This window comes from Ciona robusta, chromosome 5, assembly GCF_009617815.1.
Source record: "Ciona robusta chromosome 5, ASM961781v2".
NCBI lineage: Eukaryota > Metazoa > Chordata > Ascidiacea > Phlebobranchia > Cionidae > Ciona > Ciona robusta.
The window spans coordinates 3,802,829-3,824,351 of record NC_143239.1 but is presented as its reverse complement, the minus strand read 5'-3'; the positions used below and the strand labels follow the sequence as shown (position 1 = coordinate 3,824,351).

The window sequence follows — 21,523 nt, the reverse complement described above, 5'->3', positions numbered from 1 at the left end:
GTTTATTATTACAAAATTAAAAATAAAGTGTCAACTTTGGATTCTAGATTTTTATGATGTACACTTAACAGTATTTTCGCCACTAAAAGTAATCACAGAGATCTCTCACAGACCAAACTTACTCAAGGGCTTCATTCATTCAAAGTAAAAGTTAACTTAGGTCAGCTGTCAATCACAGACATAACACTGAAAGACGTTTTACCTCAAACCGGGAGGAACACCCACTATATTCATTTTCAAAAGAAACTATGGCGTTGATAAAATGTTTAAATGTAAGTACAGTTTTGTTTTAATTTCATAAACTTTAAGAATGTATTACAATAATTTCATACGAAATTCTGTAAACGGCATTGTTTAACATATTTTCTTATATTTAGGCAAGTCGAGGTGTTCTTAGAAGTGTTGGAGCTCGTTGTTTTTCTGCTACAAGCCAAAAACATGCCCCAACAGAGGTATAAATAGGTTTCTAAGCATTTTTCTCTAGTATTTAATATGTTTATGCAACATGGCAAAATAAAAATACAACAATGTACTCAAATACTTATTTCATGTGTACATAGCTTATTTACCTTCTTATATGCTTCAGATGTATGTTAGAGATGCTCTCAATTCAGCTATGGATGAAGAGATGAATAGAGATAACACCGTGTTCTTGATGGGAGAGGAAGTAGCTCAATATGATGGGGCATATAAAGTATATTTGTTACCATTTTATACCATGATATTCACATGCTTGATGTCCTGTTACCAGTTTTGGTCTAATTGCTTTGTAAAGTGTCAATGCAAATGAAGTTATGAACCTTTTAACACATTAAGCATAGGTCACATACTCAAATTTATATAAAAGTTGAACTTTCATTGAGCATTCCTTGTTTACCTGTATCTGTGTGGGGTAATGAGCCAATCCTGGCCCAAATCCGAGGACCAATGGCGCGCCACGCTGCTGTACCACACCTACATACAATAGAATCACATATATGTGACTCTTGAATTGTATATCCTATCCAATACAACAGCTACAGTTTAATCATATCATGTGTTAAAGTAAGCTATTCTTGAATAATACATTCCATTTTTAAAGGTGAGTCGTGGTTTATGGAGGAAATATGGAGATCAGAGAGTAATTGACACACCTATTACTGAATCAGGATTTGCGGGAATGGCTGTTGGTGCTGCAATGGTGAGAGCATTAAAAAACAATTCTGTAATTTCAAATTGTAACCATGTACAATTTGAATTCCTGTCCATGGCTAGCCATACAACATAAAGGGCACGAGATGTATAAAACAGAACACCCATATTATAATGACTGTGGTTTTACGGCCTCAACAAGATCCTTCAGGAACAATTTTGAATATTTTTTCAGGCTGGCTTGAAACCCATCTGTGAATTCATGACCTTTAACTTCTCGATGCAAGCCATTGACCATGTGATCAACTCGGCAGCCAAGAGTCACTACATGTCCGGTGGCATGGTTACGGTGCCGGTGGTTTTTCGAGGTCCTAATGGTGCTGCAGCAGGTATGCAGATCTTTAAAGAACTAAAGATATGGTACTGTGGGATTAGACCCTTAGCACCTAAATCTTATATCTTCTTATTGTATTTTAAACAAATAACAACGCTCATGGGACTCTGGTTATAATTCTGTAAAAAATTCTTTATTTACCACCAAATAGGATGATAAAAGAGAATGAAAACTTATCCCATCTTATCCTACCCTACTACATGCTGTTCAATTACTGGGTAGTACTACCAAAAATATGTTATGTTACAGTATTAACACATATTTCAACTGTAGGTGTTGCTGCACAACACTCCCAATGTTTTGCTGCATGGTATGGTCACTGCCCTGGTCTCAAAGTCGTTTCTCCTTTTAACTCTGAAGATTGCAGAGGTTTATTGAAGGCAGCCATTCGCGATACTAATCCAGGTAAACCCATGATACCTAAAATACTGCAATTGAATCTGAATTTTTCATTTTTATATTAAATATTTTATGAAAGAATTTTTTCTACAGTTTAATTTAAAAAAGATAAACGGGTTAAAAACCCCGATTTTTTGGGAATAATTGTCCTATGTCAGTGTAATTGCAATGCTATTTACTTGCACATAACTTTGCAGTTGTTGTCCTTGAAAATGAGTTAATGTACGGCACGGCGTTTCCTGTTTCTGATGAAGCAATGTCCGAGGATTTTCTTATTGAGATCGGAAAAGCAAAAATTGAGCGAGTTGGGAAACACGTGACACTTGTCTCACACTCACGACCTGTGGGCCAATGTTTAGAGGCGGCTGAACAACTGGCTAGTGAAGGGATAGACTGTGAGGTGTGGGAAATTTAATTACCTATACATATGATAGCTTGAGCTAATGAGCCAACTCGGATCTTTTTTGTAAAGTTAAGGTCCTAGGCTCATAATCTAAAATAGCTGCAGAAATATGAGTATGCATATTCAGGGCTTTTAAATTCTTTCATAACTCAATATAGTTTAATTTAAAGAAACGAAATGTTTAAAATGAAAATTGTACTTTTTTCTATGGCCTGTCTCGAAATTATACACTTTTTATTTTAATAATTTCATTTGTTTATTGCAACGCAGGTGATTAACCTCAGAAGCATCCGCCCACTTGATATCGAGACTGTACAACAAAGTGTGATGAAAACTAACCACCTTATAAGTGTGGAGGGTGGATGGCCTATGTTTGGTATTGGATCTGAGGTCTGTGCTCAGATAATGGAAGGTAAGATCTAAGAACTCTTATTCACATTTGTTTTGTACATTATGGGAGACAACATTTGCCAGAAATACCTTCTATGTTAATGGTGAAAAATATAGATTTTTTGCCTCTCAAGGTAATAACAGTAGATTTTTAAGTTATTTATGCAGTAAAAGTTTAGTGCCTAGGTACTGAGCCAAAAATTAATGGGGTATCAATAAATTATTAAGCTACACATTCTATCATAGCAATATATAAACTGTTAATACCTGCGGTATTAGGAATCTGATAAAGCTTATGTTATTACCTAATAAAGGGACTAGATCACTAGAATACATCAAAATATCAGTATGCTGAATTATTTATTCAGCAAAGCTTTATACATATAGAAATATCATATTTTTACCTAGAAATATTACTTATACAACACAGAAATTTCATGTTAAATTGTTTTAGGTCCTGCATTTGACTACCTTGATGCTCCAGCCATTCGTGTGACTGGTGCAGACATTCCAATGCCGTATGCACAAGTTTTGGAAGACGGTGCATTACCAGGGGTTAAAGACATTGTTCTGTCTGTAAAAAAGACTCTTCACATTCAGCCAATGACTGATACCGCTTAACGATGAGATTTTCTTTTTCATTGAAAAAATACTTTTCTATTTAATAACAGTTCTCTATCTATAGTTCCATGGTATGAAATTGTTCTGGCGTGACTATTATTTAATACACAAATCTTTAAACATGTTGTGATTTAATTGATGTGATGTTGAGTTATAACCTTAGGCTTAGTTCACAAAATAGTTTTCATAGCGCCTTGACATAGTTGTGAATAATTTTTCTGCAACCAGAGGGGGTTTGTAAATGCTTGATGCTGCTACCACTGTGGATCTGTATTTCAATACCTCTAATCCAGTGGTCAGTAATGGGTTGCCCATGAGCAATGGCCAGCTAAACAGACAAACAAAATAACAGGAACAAGCTTGTAGACATAGCAGACATATAGTGTTTTAATTAAAAAACCTTGATGGTAAAAACTCTTTAGGGATACATGAAATTGAATAAAAATACATCCATTCTTTCTGAGAGCTTTTTGAGAGCACTTAAAATTGTTTATTTGCAATCGAAAACAATACAAACCGCCAAAAAATGAATCAACTTAAAGGAAATTACCCATGGTTTAATGTTACACTTGTTCATGAAGATCCCTTGCAGTTTATATACATTGATTAAAGCACAGCAAGAGTTTTAAATGGTCGACAATCATTTAAGAAGAACAAATCAGAAATAACTATTGCAGAAGATAAGTAGCTCCTGTTAGAAGTGGGTTACAGCATAAAACATTCTGGTATACTGAATCAGAATTTTCTAAGATGTCAATAATACAAATGAAAACATGCATGTACCCGTCTAATATCTCACTTTTTCACAAAATAAGAATGGCTGTGAAAAAAAGTAGAATTTCTTTTTTTAAAACTAGCATCAAATTCAAGTTATATCACCGCATAGTCAAACACAGCACCTGAGGTGGCAACCAGTGTTCCGACACTGGATAAATCAGTTTCGCTACTACATTTTAAGTGGACATACTATAAATAAATCAAGAGGAACTTGCATCAAGCTTTGATGTAAACAGATTTGTAATTTTGTCGACATAGCAACCAAGTTCAGCGGGAAAAGAAATGCTGGGACTTCCAAAACAATGAGACAACAAGACAGTGCAGAAGAGGATAAATTCCATCTTTTAGGTATATATGCTAAAAACGGCAATTTTATTCCCACCCACCAAATTAAAAAAGCTTATTGTTCCATAGCATGAATTCTTGTCCATTCTTTTGCTGTAGCAAAAACAATTGTTATTTTTACAGGAGTACGAAGAGCTTATTACACCGTAAACGGGCAGACCAACAGCTGCTGGTCATTTAAATATTCTTCGAAGAAAAGACCGATTTACAATAAAAATGAGCAGTAATAAAATAAAATGGTTTCTGCCTTTAAATTATAAAAATATCCCCTTTTATATAATACTATATTTTTTAGAATACACATTTAGATTACCTCTGCTTATTGCCTCAGCTTCATTTTCTTTCCATAGATTTGCCACCTCATTATTTAAAGGATCATCGGGATTAGGCGCACTGAGTAAAGCTTGTATTGAAAGAAGTACTGTCCGCATTTGTAATGCTGGACTCCATTTATCTGGGAATTAAATTACATTATATTGGTTACCAAAATGTATGGAAAAAGCTAAAACATGCATGTGCTTCAAGCATAGTAACAAACTTTTATACAAGAAGTTTTTTAACTCCTTATATGCTCTAGCACAACAAGTTAATAAATTAAATATATTTCGGTAAAACAATAGTGGGGTACAGCTGCACTAATTGGTAAATCAATTAACAGATTGAGTATGGTACCTTTCCAATATAGGTGAATGGATAGTAACCTAACCAATAATTTATTAAAATGAATTAGGTTTAGGTACTTGTACATGCATACATTTATGTCGAAGAGGTAAATTAGCAAATTGGACAATTGTAATTTTCTATTTTTTATAATTTGTACAAATATTAGAAATATATATAATGTTATATTATAGTATGTAATCTGTTATATTAATCACAAAAATAGGATATATTATTCTCAGATTAGTTATAAATATTTCCAAAAACATAAGCACAACTTTTTTTTTTCCACCTTTTAAAATATCCAAGCAAATTCGCCCAATTTTATCCACGTTAGGATGATATATTTTCGTTATGAATCGAACTTTAGGAGCTGCCATGGGATATTCTTCAGGGAGAAACAACTCCAGTTTAAAATTCCCTCCTTCAAATGGAGACTGCAATATATTTGAACACTTTGTACTGCACAACAATTATAACATCACGCCAATGATTTACACAAAATTGTTTAAGATTTACTCAACAAAATGACATTTTTAAACAAAGCTTAAGCCAGGTCTGGGCTTACATCTTTTGGTCCCTTCATCAAAACTTTAAAATATCTTAAATTGTCTTCTACAGGTGCAGCTGTGATACCAGGAACAGGTTCCGACAACAAACGCTGTGTTTCCTGAAAAATTAAACACAATTATTTATTGAAAATCTTTAAACTGTAGGTTGCATATAAAATTTTTAATTTAAGAATGAAAAGTGTTTCGTCACCTTAACTATCCGCCTAGGCAGATTCGGCACAGAGCTATTACTTTTATTCATCTTATTTAAACCAATGGACTTGTGAAGAATTAAGACCACGGTTCTAAAATAATAAAATCAATAATACAACATGGAAATTATACAACACAGTTACAGAAAAAAAGTGGTATAATAATATAATATGACATATTGTTGTGCAAGTTGTTACATTGAAATTGACTGTACTAGAAAGATTGAGCGTTGTAAACTGTAGAAGACTTGGCTGGTCGCCTGCTTTTACATTCAACTCATTATAACCACTAGTCTTATTAAAAAATCGTCTTGGTTGTATCTTTGTTTCTGTTTCACTTAAATCTCGCGTAAATACACGTAGATTGGTAAATGACTTTATATCGTGTGTATACGCGGTATATTTCATAGCATTACAAACTGTCATACACACTTTACATATAATAACATTCAATTCTATATATCAGTCGACGCCCGTTATTACATTAAAGAACAGAAATGGAACATTCGGAATGATGTACATATCTTTTAAAAACAGTGTTGCCAATTTTGTTTCTCGCATAATTAAAAATCGACATTGGCGTTAATATTGCATAAAAACACTATACAATTTTTAAATAAAATCGGTAAAGTTTTTCGGTGTATTTACTTAAAATTTACATTTAATTTTATCTCAAATTCTTCGTTCTTAAGTTTTCACCATTGGAGATTTCTATGGGCTCTGCCCACATACAAGATAAAACAAGAGATCCTAGCTCTAATGAATGGGGACACTCCATTATAAAATATTTGATAATGACAAAGATATACTTTAATGTGTCTCCGATAAAGAAAGAATAAAGAATCAACGTGGTACACCCAAACAGAGTATCCAACTTTTATGTTGCCAACATCGGTAGAAGGCAACAAAAACGGTCCATCGCCTTTTACCTAACACAATAACGAGAACTACCTAACTAACGTCACTATCGGCACCAAGACCTCAAAGTCAGTCCAGGTTCATGGCGGGCGCTTACGAGCACTTGTCCGACCGTCAAGTAGGGTAAGGTTCTCCCGATACTGTATCGTGTGCTTCTCTGATTTTAAGAGCAATTAGGAATGCAGTAGATATAGCAGCTCATTGAAGCTTGTATATGAAGTGGGATCAACACAGAGTCATTTAACCAAACCAGCAGTTTTGTTTATTCAATGAGAGCAATGGGACTTTCATTTAGATTTATTATTAAACCGCCTCTAGAGTCGGGTCACGCACGATTAACCTGATAAACAAACTAGCGTTAATTGAACCACGTAGTAGGCCGTGATTAAACACGCAAAGGCGCAATGATATTATTCTTTAACGTGATGTATGAAGACATGACGTCACTCTTCCATAACGTACTGAGCAGGCCATGAGCTTTACCACTGTTTCTATTCTACGGGTGCGGTCTTACGGTGAAGCACAAACCACAGGACGACAAGTTTTATATTTATTCTCAGCCTCACCGCATTATTCATGCATTTTTTCTTTAGCTTTTCGTTTTTATTGATTAATCCACTAAAGCCAATGCGTGTCCAATAGAACACAACATTCGAAGGAACCAAGTTAGTATCTGGCGCCGTGGCACAGTGGTTAGCGCGCCTGCCTGTAACCAATAGGTAATGGATTCAAGACTCGTCGCTGCTACCATTGTGGGCGTATGTGTCCTTGGGCAAGACACTTAACGATAATTGCTCCAACCCAGTGGTCACTAATGGGTTGTCCAAATTATCAGCCATACGTAAAATAAAAGAAAAAAATCCCCAAAAAATAATTACTCACAAAGTAACATACATGGTAACTCGTAAGCTAGCACGAGGTGTTAAACCCGTGTGATAACGACTGTCGTTTTCCGGTCACGCGAGGATAAAGTAAGTTACATTCATTTATTCATTCAGTAAGGACCAAGTTAGGAAACGGATTGTAAAACAACGAGTCTTGTTATCCATTGTCGCGCGTCTATGACGCCATAGACGCCACCATTACGGACTCACGGCATGGCATTTTATCATTGCTGGGTGCTGTTTTTCGTTTAAACATTGCAAATTTTTAAAAACCAAGCACTTCTGCGCGTAAAAATGGCTTTCTACTAATGTTATATCTTATCACAATAATAAACCTCACAAAAATAATCAACTTTTATTGAACACTCAATCGATTAAAGAGTGAAAAAACAGAAAATATCAAGTTTACTAACCAAAAACATAAAAGAACATGTTTAAAATATAAAGATACAAACAAAAACGCATAACATTACCATAAACTGGTGTTTCTAGCTGCAGTTTTGCATGTAAATTGCCGTGATTTTACTTTTTGGCTCACAGATTTTACACGTATACCCGGCAAAGAATCTTAAGGTATCTGTGTAAAATTTGCCTAATATCGAAGTGACATTGAGGAAAACAATACTGAGTTACTATTTTTGGTCCTCTGCCTGAATTAGTAAGCTACCTTTTCTGCGTTACGGGTCTTTATGAAATCGGAAAACGCGAACACCTTATCTGCTAGTACTTAAGCAGTTTGGAGCTGCATGTCCACAGTCCACTTATGTTGGACTATAAATGTAGTAAAGAATGGCTCTGTAGATTCGTAGGTATGATCATATACTAGTATGTAAACTAAGCTGATTGCTGCTAGTCTTAATCGCCAACATAAAGTACCCTGTTAAACCACACTGTACGCCGAAAACCAGTCAAAATATTAATTTACTTCATATTAATTCCTAGATTGAATATTATATAACAAGATTTATATTATAAATTATATTTTAAATGTTAAAACAACCGCTTTACGTGTTTTCTAGCTTTGTATTGCTTACAAGAACTAAATAAACACATGTCGACCATGCATTTGTATAGGCGATTCACGTTCTGTGGGCTCATTCCCTAATGGCGGACACGAGCGCCGTTTCCTAACTTGGTCTATACTAACTTTGGAAGAAACTAAAACGGGAACCAACCAATAGGCTTTAGGAACAGAAGTAGTTTATTTTTTAGGTTGACTAAAACTTAATCGGTAGATTTGAGCAACGCTTATATATATACATATATAAGCGTTGGATTTGATATATAAGCGTTGGATTTATAGCGTTGGATTTATAGCGTTGGATTTATAGCGTTGGATATTTGATATATAAGCGTTGGATTTGAGCATCAAACTGATTGAATAAGTAACGCACAAGGTATTATGCGGCTAACTAATCTAGAAAATACACCGACTAAAGTAAACTGTAGTCAGGCCACGGTGCTAGTGATAATGAATGAATGAATGCAAGTATGCAACTTATATTATTCATATATTGGTGCTACTGAAGAATCCTCCCCTACCTTATTTGAGTTAGGTGTTGATGGTTAGGAGGTTAGGGGTTAGTGGTTAGGGGTTAGCAAATAAGGTGGGGAGGGAAGACTCTTCACTAGCACCCATATATTAATAAATATATCACATATATAAATATATTAATAAATATATCACATATATTAAATATCCCGAGCTATTGTACACCTGGAGCAGCAATCTTGGTGTTGTTTTAAAGAAGAAGCGACACTTCAATAATGTATTAAAAAATACATTTACTGACTAAATTACTTTTAGCTGAAGAAGCCGTCAAACTTTTGAAACAATGAAATACAAAAATCATTAATAAATATTAACAAAATTTTGACACGCGTTAATGTATATCAACATGCTAGCAGTGATGAACCTTAAACTCATTACCTCTGGGAGTCCTGAGTTACAGGCAGGCGCGCTAACCACTTTGCCACAGTGCCGGTCGAAGTGAATAATCCTCCCCCTCTGTTTTATGTTTTACTGCAGATTTGTTTCATTTATTGTTAACTGATTTTATTTCAACTCGGTTACTGTACTGGAATGAAAGTTCCAAACCATCAATTTGTGTCAGTAACTTTTCACCAGATTCGCTACCTTCGATTTCTTCCTGAAACATCCAGAGGCCAAACTTTTGGAGACATTTGTATGCTTACCTACGCCAAACGAAAAAACGCAAACAATCTATAAACCTGACAGCTTTGGTAAGCTTTCTAATACATTTTTTTGCACTGGTATAAAAAATAAAGACTTTGATAATATAGTGTTGAGGCGTATTTTTGACTGGTTGGTTGATCATGAAATATTTTTTTATATATATATTATATAACTTTTTATTCCAGGTCATCACAACAAGAACCTCGCGGGCCTTAAGCTGTCATAATGGCCATTGCTGAAATTTCCCAACCTATTCAATGTTCTGATGGTGACAATATCACCTATAAACATAAGGTGTTCTCGAATACGATGTAAGTTCTTTTTATAATGGACTTTTTTATTTATTGGTTATCTACTATTTGTTTTTTAATATAAAGTTTTTTTTGATTCTTTATTGTAACTTTACTTTGCAAGCCATAATTAAAAGCACTTTTTTTGTGTTTTATAGGATAAGAGACATTCCGAACCTACAAGAAACAGAAGATGGATGTCTTGTGTCAATTTATAGAAACCATCTCAATCAATATATTGAGATAAGGTAAAATTGCATTTGTCACTTCTATTTTTATTCTTTACGTTATAATAAGGTAAAATTGCATTTGTCACTTCTATTTTTATTCTTTACGTTATAATCTAAAGTGTAAAGAATATTATAATAAGGACAAATTTGTAAGGATCAAACATTGTTGTTTACTTATTTACTAAGTAATTATGTTTTTTTATATTTGTTTGCTTTAAAGATTTTGACCATCTTTGTTACAATGTAAAGCTGCCAGAAATAACTGAGAATTAAAGAATCAGTGATTTTTAACTAACAAAACATGTTTTTATTGTAGTTGTCAAACAAGTCGCAGAATATCAAATATGTCTATATGGTACAATGAGCCTTAAAAAGGGAGTAGTTGAAAATGGGTGTTTAATTATAAATATATTTAGTTTTGCATGAACTTGCCTTTAGTTCAGCAGTGTTAAGTTTCGTTACGCTTCAGGCCTGAATGGCTATTGCGCCACTATGACGTAGCCAGTGAGAGGAAAGTAAAGAGAAAGAGAGTAGCATCAAGAAAAATGGAGGAAACGGAAGTCTTAGTGTGAATAACGAAATGTTTGTAGTGTACCTTGAACCTTTATTATTGAAACCTGTTCTAATAAATCCAAAAAAATTTTCTGATGGAAGCTTTATTAGTTTTATAATATACTTAGCTGCAACCTGCAAGTTATAACATATACAGTTTTTTAACATATACAGTGTTTTGCTTGAGTAATTCACGAAAGCAATCATTGTTAAACCACCTTTATCATCATTTACTTTACTGTCCGTTAACACATACTCTGTATTGTTTAGAAACTCAGCAGATGATGGCATAGGATGGGTATTAATTGACTCTCTAACCATCACTGGTCCCCTGGAACTATCTGATATCCTGCCACAACCAGTTATTGAAGCAGTGTTGCCAAATCAACAACCAGATGGAGCAGTGTTGCCAGGTCAACAACCAAATGGATCAGTTTTGCCGGATCAACAAGCAAATGAAGCAGTGTTGCTAAATGAAAATGCTATAGCAGCATCGCCACAGGCAACTATTAAGGAGGCTCTGTCTGGCCAAAGAAAAATTGAAGCACTGTTGCCAGATCAACAAGGTGGAGTGTTGCCAGATGTGGATGGCATGGTGCTACAACAACACAATACAGAAATTGGGCTGGATCAGCCTGACAATGACAAAGTTGTGTCACAACATACAGAAGAGTTGCAAGATCCAAATGGTAATGCAGAAGAGTTGCAAGATCCAACTGGTAATGCAGAAAGATTGCAAGATCCAACTGGTAATGCAGAAAGATTGCAAGATCCAACTGGTAATGCAGAAAGATTGCAAGATCCAACTGGTAATGCAGAAAGATTGCAAGATCCAACTGGTAATGCAGAAAGATTGCAAGATCCAACTGGTAATGCAGAAAGATTGCAAGATCCAACTGGCAATGCAGAAAGATTGCAAGATCCAACTGGTAATGCAGAAAGATTGCAAGATCCACCTGCTGATGAAGAAGTGTTTGCATTACAAGTGCAAATCACAGGCTACATCCTCCCATCCACAGATGCATCAAATTCGGAAGAAAACTTGAGTGAGAACCCTACCCCGGAACCAGTATAAGCATACACCCTGTGCCTGCTTACGAGTTACCAAGATTGTGTGAATGTTTTTTTGTATGACTGACAATTTAGACAACCCATTTCTCACTGGCAGCAATTGTTAGGTCACATTAAAATGCCCTAAAGTGATAGCTAAAACTCAGTATCTTTATGAATTGCCGGATAATATCGCTGTAAAACATATGTATCTTGATTTTGTCTTGTCTTGTGTTTCTGTTTCATGAATGATGGCAGTGAGTTATCTGAAAAATATGTAAGGAATGTTATTATTCTTAACTTAACTTATAATATAGAGGTGTAGATTAATTAACTTAGTTATCAGGGTTAATTTCATATCATATACTTTAATTATGAATGTAACACCATAGGTGCCTATCAATGTATACTACACAGCCTTGATTTCATATATTTTCATCTTCTGGTTTGAATTTATATTCAAAGTTGGTCAATATTATGTGTGTTTGTTGTGGTTTGTGTTATGCTCTGTGTCTGTGCGTTCAGTTTTTGTTGCAAAGAAGTACAGACTTCTTAAAGTGCCATGACTGGCACATATGTTTAAACACAGAAAACCTACTTACTTTATTATCATGCCCATTTTGCATGGTTTGGTGGTTATCAATCTTTTTTTCATCACAATGTGATGCTGCTGCATGTAAAACTAGTGTAGTGTAGCATAATCCTGTTAATTATTGACCAATTCATATGTAGCACATTTTTCTAACCATTAGCACTAATTATTTCATTCCAAACTTTCGACCATGTAAAATTGTTTTGTTTTTAATTATAGCAACTATACCCAACTAATTCATTAATTCATACAACTAAAAGTACATTTCCATTGTAATTTAATAATTTTAGTACATTCATGTAGTAGGTCTATATCGATGTCAGACATACTCTGATACTCATTGTTTGTAATACTGTACATATATGTCCTTACTTTGTGGTTTGTTTTTGTTTATTGAAACTTGAACGGCTTGCCATTTATTCTGGTTCAATCTGGACATTTTCAGTTTCTGGTGCTAAGAATTATTACACACGCAAGACTTAATTAATTTCTACTTTTTTCTGTGCAAAAGACATAAAAATTCATTTGTTTATGTTTGGTACTAATTTGACGGTGACACTGTATCAAATTTCATTATCATCAATTTAGACTTATTGAAAAGCCCAATCACTTTTCTTTGGTTTCTAACACGTGTCAAGGTTAGGATTTTTTTTTAAATGGCAAGCCTAGATAATGGCTTTTTGTGAAATTTGCATTTGTTTATTATAGTGTGTAGTAAATTTAATCATGTACATAAAAATGTGATTTTAAAATTTGTTTTTTTCTTCTAGATCACCATATAGGATTTTGGTATTTTATATTATTGATTAGTGGCATAAAAAATATAGACAGTGCACATACAGTAGTTAAGTTTTATCAATACTAAAAGAAAGCACTACTGTCATCTCAAGCAAGGAAATCCACAAATGTAGGTTGAGAAAGTTTAGCAAGCTATAGTATAACATGGGTAGGATTAAAAATTAGAATTAACTTTGTAAATGAATGTCGTTTATACACACAAACTTAATTTATAGTTTGTTTAACAAAAATTACACAAAAAGTAATCGTGACAAGGAATAAAATAGAATTACTATTTATATTTTAAACTGTTGGGGGTTACTGCTGGTTAAACCAAGCGTAAATTTCTCATTTCTAAAATCCTATCAATTTTAACGAGCAAGCCGTTGCAAATATAGTTCCTGGTAGTTCATCAAGTCTTCTTTATATAAATAACATGTAGATTTATAGGCCTTTTTACTGAAAAAGCTCTAAGATTTATTTGCATACCAACATTTTTTCTTACTTTACCATACTAGTAGAGAGAATAGTCTTAAGCTGTTGTCATTTACCCGGTAAATCGAAATGTCTCACAAAATAATAGGTACTTTTGGAAAACAAAAAATTTTGTCTTTTAGAAAACAATTGAATATTCCTGCTGGCAACAGTTTATATACATAGATTCATAGAGGCTTATTATGGTCCACTTTTTCTAGAACACAGATGTAGCAATGATCGAGATTTGTACTTAAATGTGTACTTACACCAGAACAACACATAAGAAATATATATGCAGCTGTAATGAATTCTTAACATTAACAGAATTATCCAGATGTGTAAAATTTTAATTAGAAATACTATATTTAGCAGGCAAGAAGTTTCATTTAATATACAATATGTTAAAGAACAGAAAGACCAATGTTTATATAAGAATTTTACAAAACAAATGGAAACATTAACAACTAATACTTAAATTCTATTCTAAATTTCATTTAATGAAACTATAAGTAATTAGTTTATCATGGTCTGTCACGTTGACGCAGCCTTGGAATTGGAGATATAGTTGTGTTTCGAATTCCACTATGGCCATTGCTGGATGTGGAATTGCCAGAAATTCTTGACAATTTTTTTTTGGATTTTTCTTTATCCCTGCTGCAAAACAGAGGTATTATCAGAAATTTATCGTAGTTATTTTAACTTATTCACTTTATGCTATGTAACCGTAGGGTAAAGCAAGTTACAGCACTGGTGATGTCTTACTTACTTTACACACCTAGGGATGCACATTACAGAATTTCGAATCCTTTTGTATTCGAATCTAATTTTGGGATTCAGTATTCTGTTTAATGACGTCATCACACGTCATCTCATATACTATATTAACAATTTTTGAAACTTATTAATTTTGAAAAAAAAAAAAATTGTGTTTGTGGGACTTTCGAGGTAAACGTTTCGTAACGTCTTTTCATAGACTGCTATACGTTTCATGACGCAAAAACTACCCAATAGTACAATTTTTGATCATTTTACAGCTCATGATCCAACAAGGCTGCTATGAAAGAGTCAATAAACTGACTTTTGTAGGTAAAATTATTTTTTCCTATAAATATAAAAAGATTCGAAATTCTAGATTCGAAATAAAGTATTCTAGGATATCCTAGAATACCTAATTATTCTGTAATGTGCATCCCTATACACACCATGTATAACGGTATCAAACACATAGTGCCTATACCCCATAACAACCCATTAGTGTCTAAACAGTGTCTAACAAGATACATTGGCCATATATAGACTTGCAAATATAATAAATGTATTTACTTGTAGGAAAAGCTTGATGCTGTTGGCTTTGGTACAAGTTGAGGTGTGAGTTTGTAGTAGTCCGTGAAAGTTTTTGCCAAATTTCTTCCAATTCTCATATCTTATGTTTATGTTAAGTATCATAAACTTTTTAGGTTATTTATTTTTTGGGGTATTTTTTTATTGGTGTTTTTCAGGTTAAATTCATAGCTTTAAAAAAAAAAAGAACTTATGGTCTATGTCTATAGTTCTCTAATTATTTTCCATCAAAGTTATGAAATAGTAAGGATACAGGTCTCTTCGGTGTAAGGAATAGGATTTGGAGATAAGCCGTTAAAGTAGTTATAGAAAGAAACTTCTAAAGTGTAGCAGTATGATGATTCATCTAATATACCACCTAGGAACCTGAGAAAAAATGAGCTGCCATGTAAAAAGGTTGGCTGTTCCAGTCACTCATATTCTTAATAATAAAATGTAACAGGCAACACAATAACATTGTGGGTACACAGAAATGCTTTAAGTTTAATGAATGCATACTGCAAAATTGATCTTGCAACGAGAGAGCTTAATATTAGTGCTATGTTTAGTTAATGGTGATAACAGGTATTTAATTGAACCATACACTTAAATAACAGGTATTTAATTGAACCATACACTAAAACTTAAAACCATCAATGTACAATATTTTGTGGTCCTACAACAAGACATACTGGGAGACCTAGAATTTAGACCAAAAAATAGTAAATTACCTTCTTCCAGTTCCTGCTTTCACCACATCCCGGTTAAAAGCAGTGTTTGCAAAGCTGAAGTCATCAGCATTGGAACACATGAGACGTGGAAACACTGCTTGCCGTTGAAACCTGTCTTCATCATCATAGATATTCCCATACATAAAACAGTTGCTAAGAGTTGAATGTGCATGGATGTCAATGTAAAAATCGATGTCAATGTCCTAATAAAAATGAGTATGTTTGATTTTCGCACAAGGCAAGAAATTGTGCATAATAAGTATAGATTTATACCCACAAAAATGGACTAACTTGGACGTATTGTTCAGTTAGCAATGCTATAAATCTTATAAAGTTGTTTAGCAGTTAAAAAGATTTACAGTGACCGAGCATGTTTTCTCTCACTTTTAAAAGTAATTTTTGACATGAACACCTACTTTTTGGCAAAAAAACAGCATACAGTAGTTTTAGTGAAGCATTAGGAATATTTTAAAACAAATGTTTTGCCTGGCAGGAATAGTTTATGTGGCTATACACATAATTATATGAAACATACGGGGCTTGAATGTAAATTCATGAGATATTGTTTGGTTGCATGTAATGTAGGATGGGCCCAAGGTGATGGATCTTGCCAGTGTCGGTTCAAATCAAATCCCATCAGTGAACATCTGTAACATTGGGGTGTTTACAAGTAAAATGTACAAACATAATTAGAAAAAAAAACAATAAAACATGTTACTCTTTAGGAAAGTTTTAACCAGCCAGACATTTCATGTAAACAGAATCCTATTTATAAAAAAGTGACAAACTATTTTTTTATTAGTTCAGGGTTTATATTCTTTAAATTGTTTGAACTAAAACCTGATATTATATTCTTATATACGATCCATTTTGTAAATTAAGGCCAGTTGGGCTCTTGGAACTCAACAGTTATAGTTCTTAGGGTAATGAATCTAACTTACCTGTAATTCCCAAGGTAGACACCATCAGGATTAAGCATTGGAACAACTTTAAACACAATGTTTTCTCGCAAAACACGAGCAACAGGATGTGAACTCAAAATAAAATCGAGAAATCCTAAATGAACAAAGGTTTTTACAACTTGCACAAAAAGGTTCTCTTAATTAAACAACTGCATGAATGGGAAAAAATGTGGCCTATTTATCAAGCCCACATTGGTAGCAATGTCTAGTCTTTCATAACCTCTGGGTTAACCACAGGCCAGCTAACCAATGTGACATAAACTAGAGCCTCACATATACTTACACTAGGGGTTATTGATTAGTAGGTTGGGCTAAGATGTGTTGCTAATGTGAAACAAAGAAGCCATACAGAAATAAATGGCTATTGGTAACTATGTATGTAATGTATGTAACTTACTTTATCCTCGCAGGGCCGGAAAACGACAGTCGTTATCACACGGGTTTAACACCTCGTGCCAGCTTACGAGTTACCATGTATGTTACTTTGTGGGTGATTATTTTTTTGGGAATTTTTTCATTTTTTTTTATGTATGGCTGATAATTTGGACAACACATTAGTGACCACTGGGTTGGAGCAATTGTCGTTAAGGGTCTTGCCCAAGGACACATACGCCCACAATGGTAGCAGCGACGAGCCTTGAACCCATTACCTAATGGTTACAGGCAGGCGCGCTAACCACTACGCCACGGCGCCGGACAACTATTGATTCACCTTGTACAATATGGGAAGCTGGGGACTCTCCTGGATGGACACGAGATGTTACGAAGACAACATTCTTACGATCGCTGTCATTGAAGTTTTCATGAGCGGTAATTGTGAGAAGGTCAAGTCTTCTTTGTTGCTGTCGTTGACATAACACAAATATTTGTTACTTTTAAACGAACTTTGCAGTTTTCTTAAGTTTTTTTTATTGTGCTCTTAAAAAGTGTATGTCTAATTAATAATTATACATTCAACTTAGAGTATTTGTGTCCTATAAAAAGAGTTGTGTCAGCAAGCATTTTAGAGCCATGTTAAGAAACAAGAGTCTTACATTTTAATTTTAAAATAAATATTATTAAAAGGTTGAATAGTTAGAAATAATGACGTTTTCAGGTACTGATATGTTAATTGATCTATATATTATATTTGAATCCCACATATGACTTACCACTGTTAACGTGAGCAGATCTCTCTTAAAATAATTTAGTTGTTTCTTTTCAATTCGTTCCAAGTATGTTTGTAAGCGAGAGTAAGTGTATGGATATGAATATGAGAAGTGGTACACCTCATTCTCTTCAGCACGGTCAAAACAAAAGAGAAACGACATAACATAGTTCTTTCGGTGGTCAGGACAACGATAGTAATATACTGTCTTTGAAGGAATCCTTTGCCTGAATAAGTTAAAATACAACTTAGATGTAAGCATAAAATTTTTGACTTTCACTACTTTCCAGCTAAGCACAAAGGTTTGTATATGGTGTGTTTTAAATTGGAAACAAGATATCTAGACTTACATTATTTTACGAAACACATGCTTAACCAGGATAGACATAGCAAAGTCATTTTATTACAAACTTTTACTCACGCTTGCACTTTAACACATGCTATTTTTACCATTTTGGTCGACTTGTTGATTTAACTACAGGAGACATTCCTTCTCGATATAAACTTTTGGTCTTGCTAAAGTTCACAACATTGAATATCACTCTCTGTGTAAGTAAGCAACCAAAGTCAAAACATAAAATATAGTCCCTATTTTGCACATATAGACAAACTAATTGTATCAAGAATTAGCAGTCAACACTTGAAAGGGAGACACGAGGCAAGAGTGAAAAACAATCATTGTGTTCTATAGTTTTCCTTGCATGAACAGTAAACAATGAGCGACATAAATATACTAAAGCAATGAATGGGAACGTAGGTTAATGAATCTATATAACTGATCATAGGTTTTATTCAACTTAAAAACGTTTCGGTAAAACATATAAGATGACTAACACAACAGTAAGACTTAAATGAGTAGAAAGGATAATAGGAGAAAACGCAGAAACGTTAATGATGTGCGTTTAAGCGTACGTGTTGCACAATAATTGAAACTGTTGCTAAATGCCAGAAGATTTAGTTTTAATGCATTAGTGAATAGAACTAGAGTAAACACTATCTCACTATATACATTATCATCAAAACATGCCCAACCTGATCAGGACGAACATTTTCCACAGTGAAGTTAAACCAGACACGAAAACGTGGATTGCAGGTGTCTGGTCTTACAAATAAGTCATATTCATGCTCTGTTATGTAATCAACTCTGCCCAGGTTACCTGTGAATAAAATTATGGCAATATTTTAGCTGATGACCAGGAAACGGTGTCTGAAAATGTTTTGACATTACCGATAACCAGTGACTAACTTTTTATAGACAAATTTGGGCGTTCGTGTTTAAGGTTAACTTTAAAAAGAAAAACATGCTCTATTGTTATTTTTAATTTAAGCAAATGACATATGCTTGAAATATATTGGTGTTCATTATACAGCTGTCAAAAAATAATTGTAAATCTGCAATAATCTTATATTATGTCATTGAAATTGTTTTATAAAATTTTAAAAGAAAAAGGTATATAAATAGATTGAAAGTAAGAATACAAACCACTTTCAAAGCATGCATCAAATATTAAATGCCCTTTCTTTGGTTTTCCAGAATAACCAGGTGGAAGAACAAGAAGTTTGTTTACATTACCAACAACAGCATCATCCCCACTATCTGAACTCCCTGCATTATTGAATAAGTTAATTATTGGGATTCAGTTTTGGGTTAATACGAGTTTAATGAATTAGAACATTTTATTAATACATATCATAACTTAAGTTTTATTTATTTCTTCGAAAACGGTAGTGCAGATTGTGTTAATAAAAAAACGAAAAAAGGGAATCGAGAGCAAAACAACATTTCTCAACACACGCTTTGGATAAAAAGTGTGGAAAAGAGTGTGCCAGTGTCAGTTAAAAAGCATGGCTGTTGCACTCGTGTTACATGTTATTTAAGGAAATACGTTTTACCTGAATCGGCTCGTTTACCATCTCCCATTCTATTTTACTATGTGAACTTGCAAACAATGCGCAGCATTCGACAGATTGTTGAAAACGATCAAAAACAACAAAAATCTTGACCTTTTCGCTTAGTTTCTTGAGTGGCGTCCATCACAACAGAAAAAGTAAGAGATCGTTAGTTGCCAACCGTGTCAGTGACAATTTAGGTTAAAATGTGTTGTTGGGAAGTTGACTTTGGACATTACCGAGGGATTGAGGACCGTATTCTATCTAATAAGAACACAATTTACTGCTCATATGGTTCCTTATATTTTGATCACATTCTTTCGTGTTTGTATGGAAAATGTACAAATACACAAACAGTTGTCGTAAGTAAAAGGTCAAGTGCTCTGTTTTCAGTTAACCTTTGCCCTGTGAGTTTATAGAGTTCTTACATTTATATATATATATATATGTATATATTTGATTTATATATCCGTTAATCTTAATTTTAATCCAGCCGAAAAAAACACTGTTTACTTAAATCCCAAATATCTATTTCGCTGCCACCGGCTTCCATAAAGATCATGTACAAATTAAGAATTGACATTTATGTATCGTATGTATCAAATGTATGTACTTTGCAACCTTGGTGGTACTGCACCGTGCCTAGATTGGGAATACTGCAGAGTTTAGTTTTATTGCATTTATTTTATCTGAAATATTTTTATTTTAACTTTCCTAACTTATTTGGCCAGATTATTCAACAGGCATTTGATAAGCCGACTGTCCCAATATGGGTTGGGGACTTAGTAGAAGTATTGATCATGAAAATGAACCTTTGAATAAACAATGGGTGTTTGATAAATTTGAAGACACGTCAAGGCCTGTGCGTGGTAAGTTAAAAAGTCGGTTATCCTCAATTTTGTCCTAGGTCATCTATGTTTTACTTCGTTTAAAAAAATCTTGCAATGCATTGGCAGTAACAACATATGCACATATTATTTACAACACTGTATTTTTTCTATTCTAATCTTAGTATATCATGTTTAGAAATGGTTGCTACATCTGAAGAGATGGACAAAGCTGCACTACGAAGAGAAGAAAGAGATTATTGTGCCCACATGTTCATGGATATAATGAAGTGTCGAAGAGAATGGTTTCCAGAGCTCTACAATTGTCGACCTTTGATTGAGAAGTATCAGCACTGTACAGTGAATGAGTGAGCATGTTTTCTAATATATATATATCTACAGTTTTTTCATTTTTTTTTAACAAATCTTTAACGAAAACCATATTGCGTTCAATATTACTAAATAATACTAAACCTTATTTGTATTTAGCATCAAGCATCGCATGTTGGAATATGAGAGAACAAAGCGGTTAATGGCAAGAGAAAAGCAAAGACTAGCTTTGGAAGCAAATTAAGTGTTTTCCATATATATTGGTATTTTTTATTTGTCATTTGCAACTAGCACCGAAAATTTACTGTTTTCATCTCAATACAAACCTTATAGTTCAATACATGTGTTGCTTTTGAATTAGATGAATGAAGAGCATACCCAAAGTAAATAATATTGTACGTAATTTTATAGTTGGTAACAGGGCTTCTGGTGCAAGCACCTATTTGTAAGAGCTATTTCAAAACTA

The 21,523-nt window shown here is 33.7% G+C and overlaps 5 protein-coding genes across 7 annotated transcripts; 3 read left to right on the top strand and 2 right to left on the bottom strand.

The window, feature by feature from the left end:
- The first annotated feature begins 92 nt into the window (after positions 1–92).
- LOC149735722 (pyruvate dehydrogenase E1 component subunit beta, mitochondrial-like) lies at positions 93–4,172 on the top strand. Its single transcript, XM_089877936.1, has 9 exons — positions 93–272; positions 378–452; positions 587–694; positions 1,082–1,180; positions 1,367–1,520; positions 1,799–1,930; positions 2,122–2,324; positions 2,598–2,739; positions 3,172–4,172. The coding sequence occupies exons 1-9, from the start codon at positions 249–251 to the stop codon at positions 3,336–3,338; spliced, it is 1,104 nt and encodes a 367-aa protein (XP_089734062.1). The 5' UTR covers positions 93–248; the 3' UTR covers positions 3,339–4,172.
- Positions 3,792–6,589, bottom strand: LOC149735721 (uncharacterized). The gene is made up of 5 exons (XM_089877971.1): positions 5,883–6,589; positions 5,689–5,790; positions 5,413–5,557; positions 4,774–4,914; positions 3,792–4,553 (listed from the first exon to the last, which is right to left on the bottom strand). Exons 1-5 carry the CDS (start codon positions 5,931–5,933, stop codon positions 4,516–4,518), a joined length of 477 nt encoding a protein of 158 aa, XP_089734097.1. The 5' UTR covers positions 5,934–6,589; the 3' UTR covers positions 3,792–4,515.
- Positions 6,590–9,300: 2,711 nt separating this feature from the next.
- LOC149735720 (uncharacterized) lies at positions 9,301–13,348 on the top strand. The gene is made up of 4 exons (XM_089877945.1): positions 9,301–9,929; positions 10,068–10,193; positions 10,331–10,420; positions 11,225–13,348. Exons 2-4 carry the CDS (start codon positions 10,108–10,110, stop codon positions 12,027–12,029), a joined length of 981 nt encoding a protein of 326 aa, XP_089734071.1. The 5' UTR covers positions 9,301–9,929; positions 10,068–10,107; the 3' UTR covers positions 12,030–13,348.
- A 656-nt stretch (positions 13,349–14,004) lies between these two features.
- LOC149735719 (cytosolic carboxypeptidase 6-like) lies at positions 14,005–20,313 on the bottom strand. 3 transcript variants are annotated; one of them, XM_089877929.1, is made up of 12 exons: positions 19,904–20,313; positions 19,494–19,616; positions 19,043–19,167; positions 18,461–18,555; positions 18,015–18,237; positions 17,576–17,705; positions 16,843–16,957; positions 16,437–16,548; positions 15,902–16,104; positions 15,445–15,557; positions 15,174–15,273; positions 14,005–14,501 (listed from the first exon to the last, which is right to left on the bottom strand). In XM_089877929.1, the coding sequence occupies exons 1-12, from the start codon at positions 19,929–19,931 to the stop codon at positions 14,372–14,374; spliced, it is 1,497 nt and encodes a 498-aa protein (XP_089734055.1). In that variant the 5' UTR covers positions 19,932–20,313; the 3' UTR covers positions 14,005–14,371. The 3 variants fall into 3 exon arrangements, 2 of the variants coding, with proteins under 2 accessions (XP_089734055.1, XP_089734054.1); XM_089877928.1 differs by having other exon boundaries at positions 14,005–14,504; positions 19,904–20,311; XR_016385022.1 differs by having other exon boundaries at positions 14,485–14,625; positions 15,053–15,273; positions 19,904–20,310.
- A 280-nt stretch (positions 20,314–20,593) lies between these two features.
- LOC149735718 (NADH dehydrogenase [ubiquinone] 1 beta subcomplex subunit 7-like) lies at positions 20,594–21,395 on the top strand. The gene is made up of 3 exons (XM_089877974.1): positions 20,594–20,769; positions 20,927–21,095; positions 21,217–21,395. The coding sequence occupies exons 1-3, from the start codon at positions 20,670–20,672 to the stop codon at positions 21,299–21,301; spliced, it is 354 nt and encodes a 117-aa protein (XP_089734100.1). The 5' UTR covers positions 20,594–20,669; the 3' UTR covers positions 21,302–21,395.
- Positions 21,396–21,523: the final 128 nt, after the last annotated feature.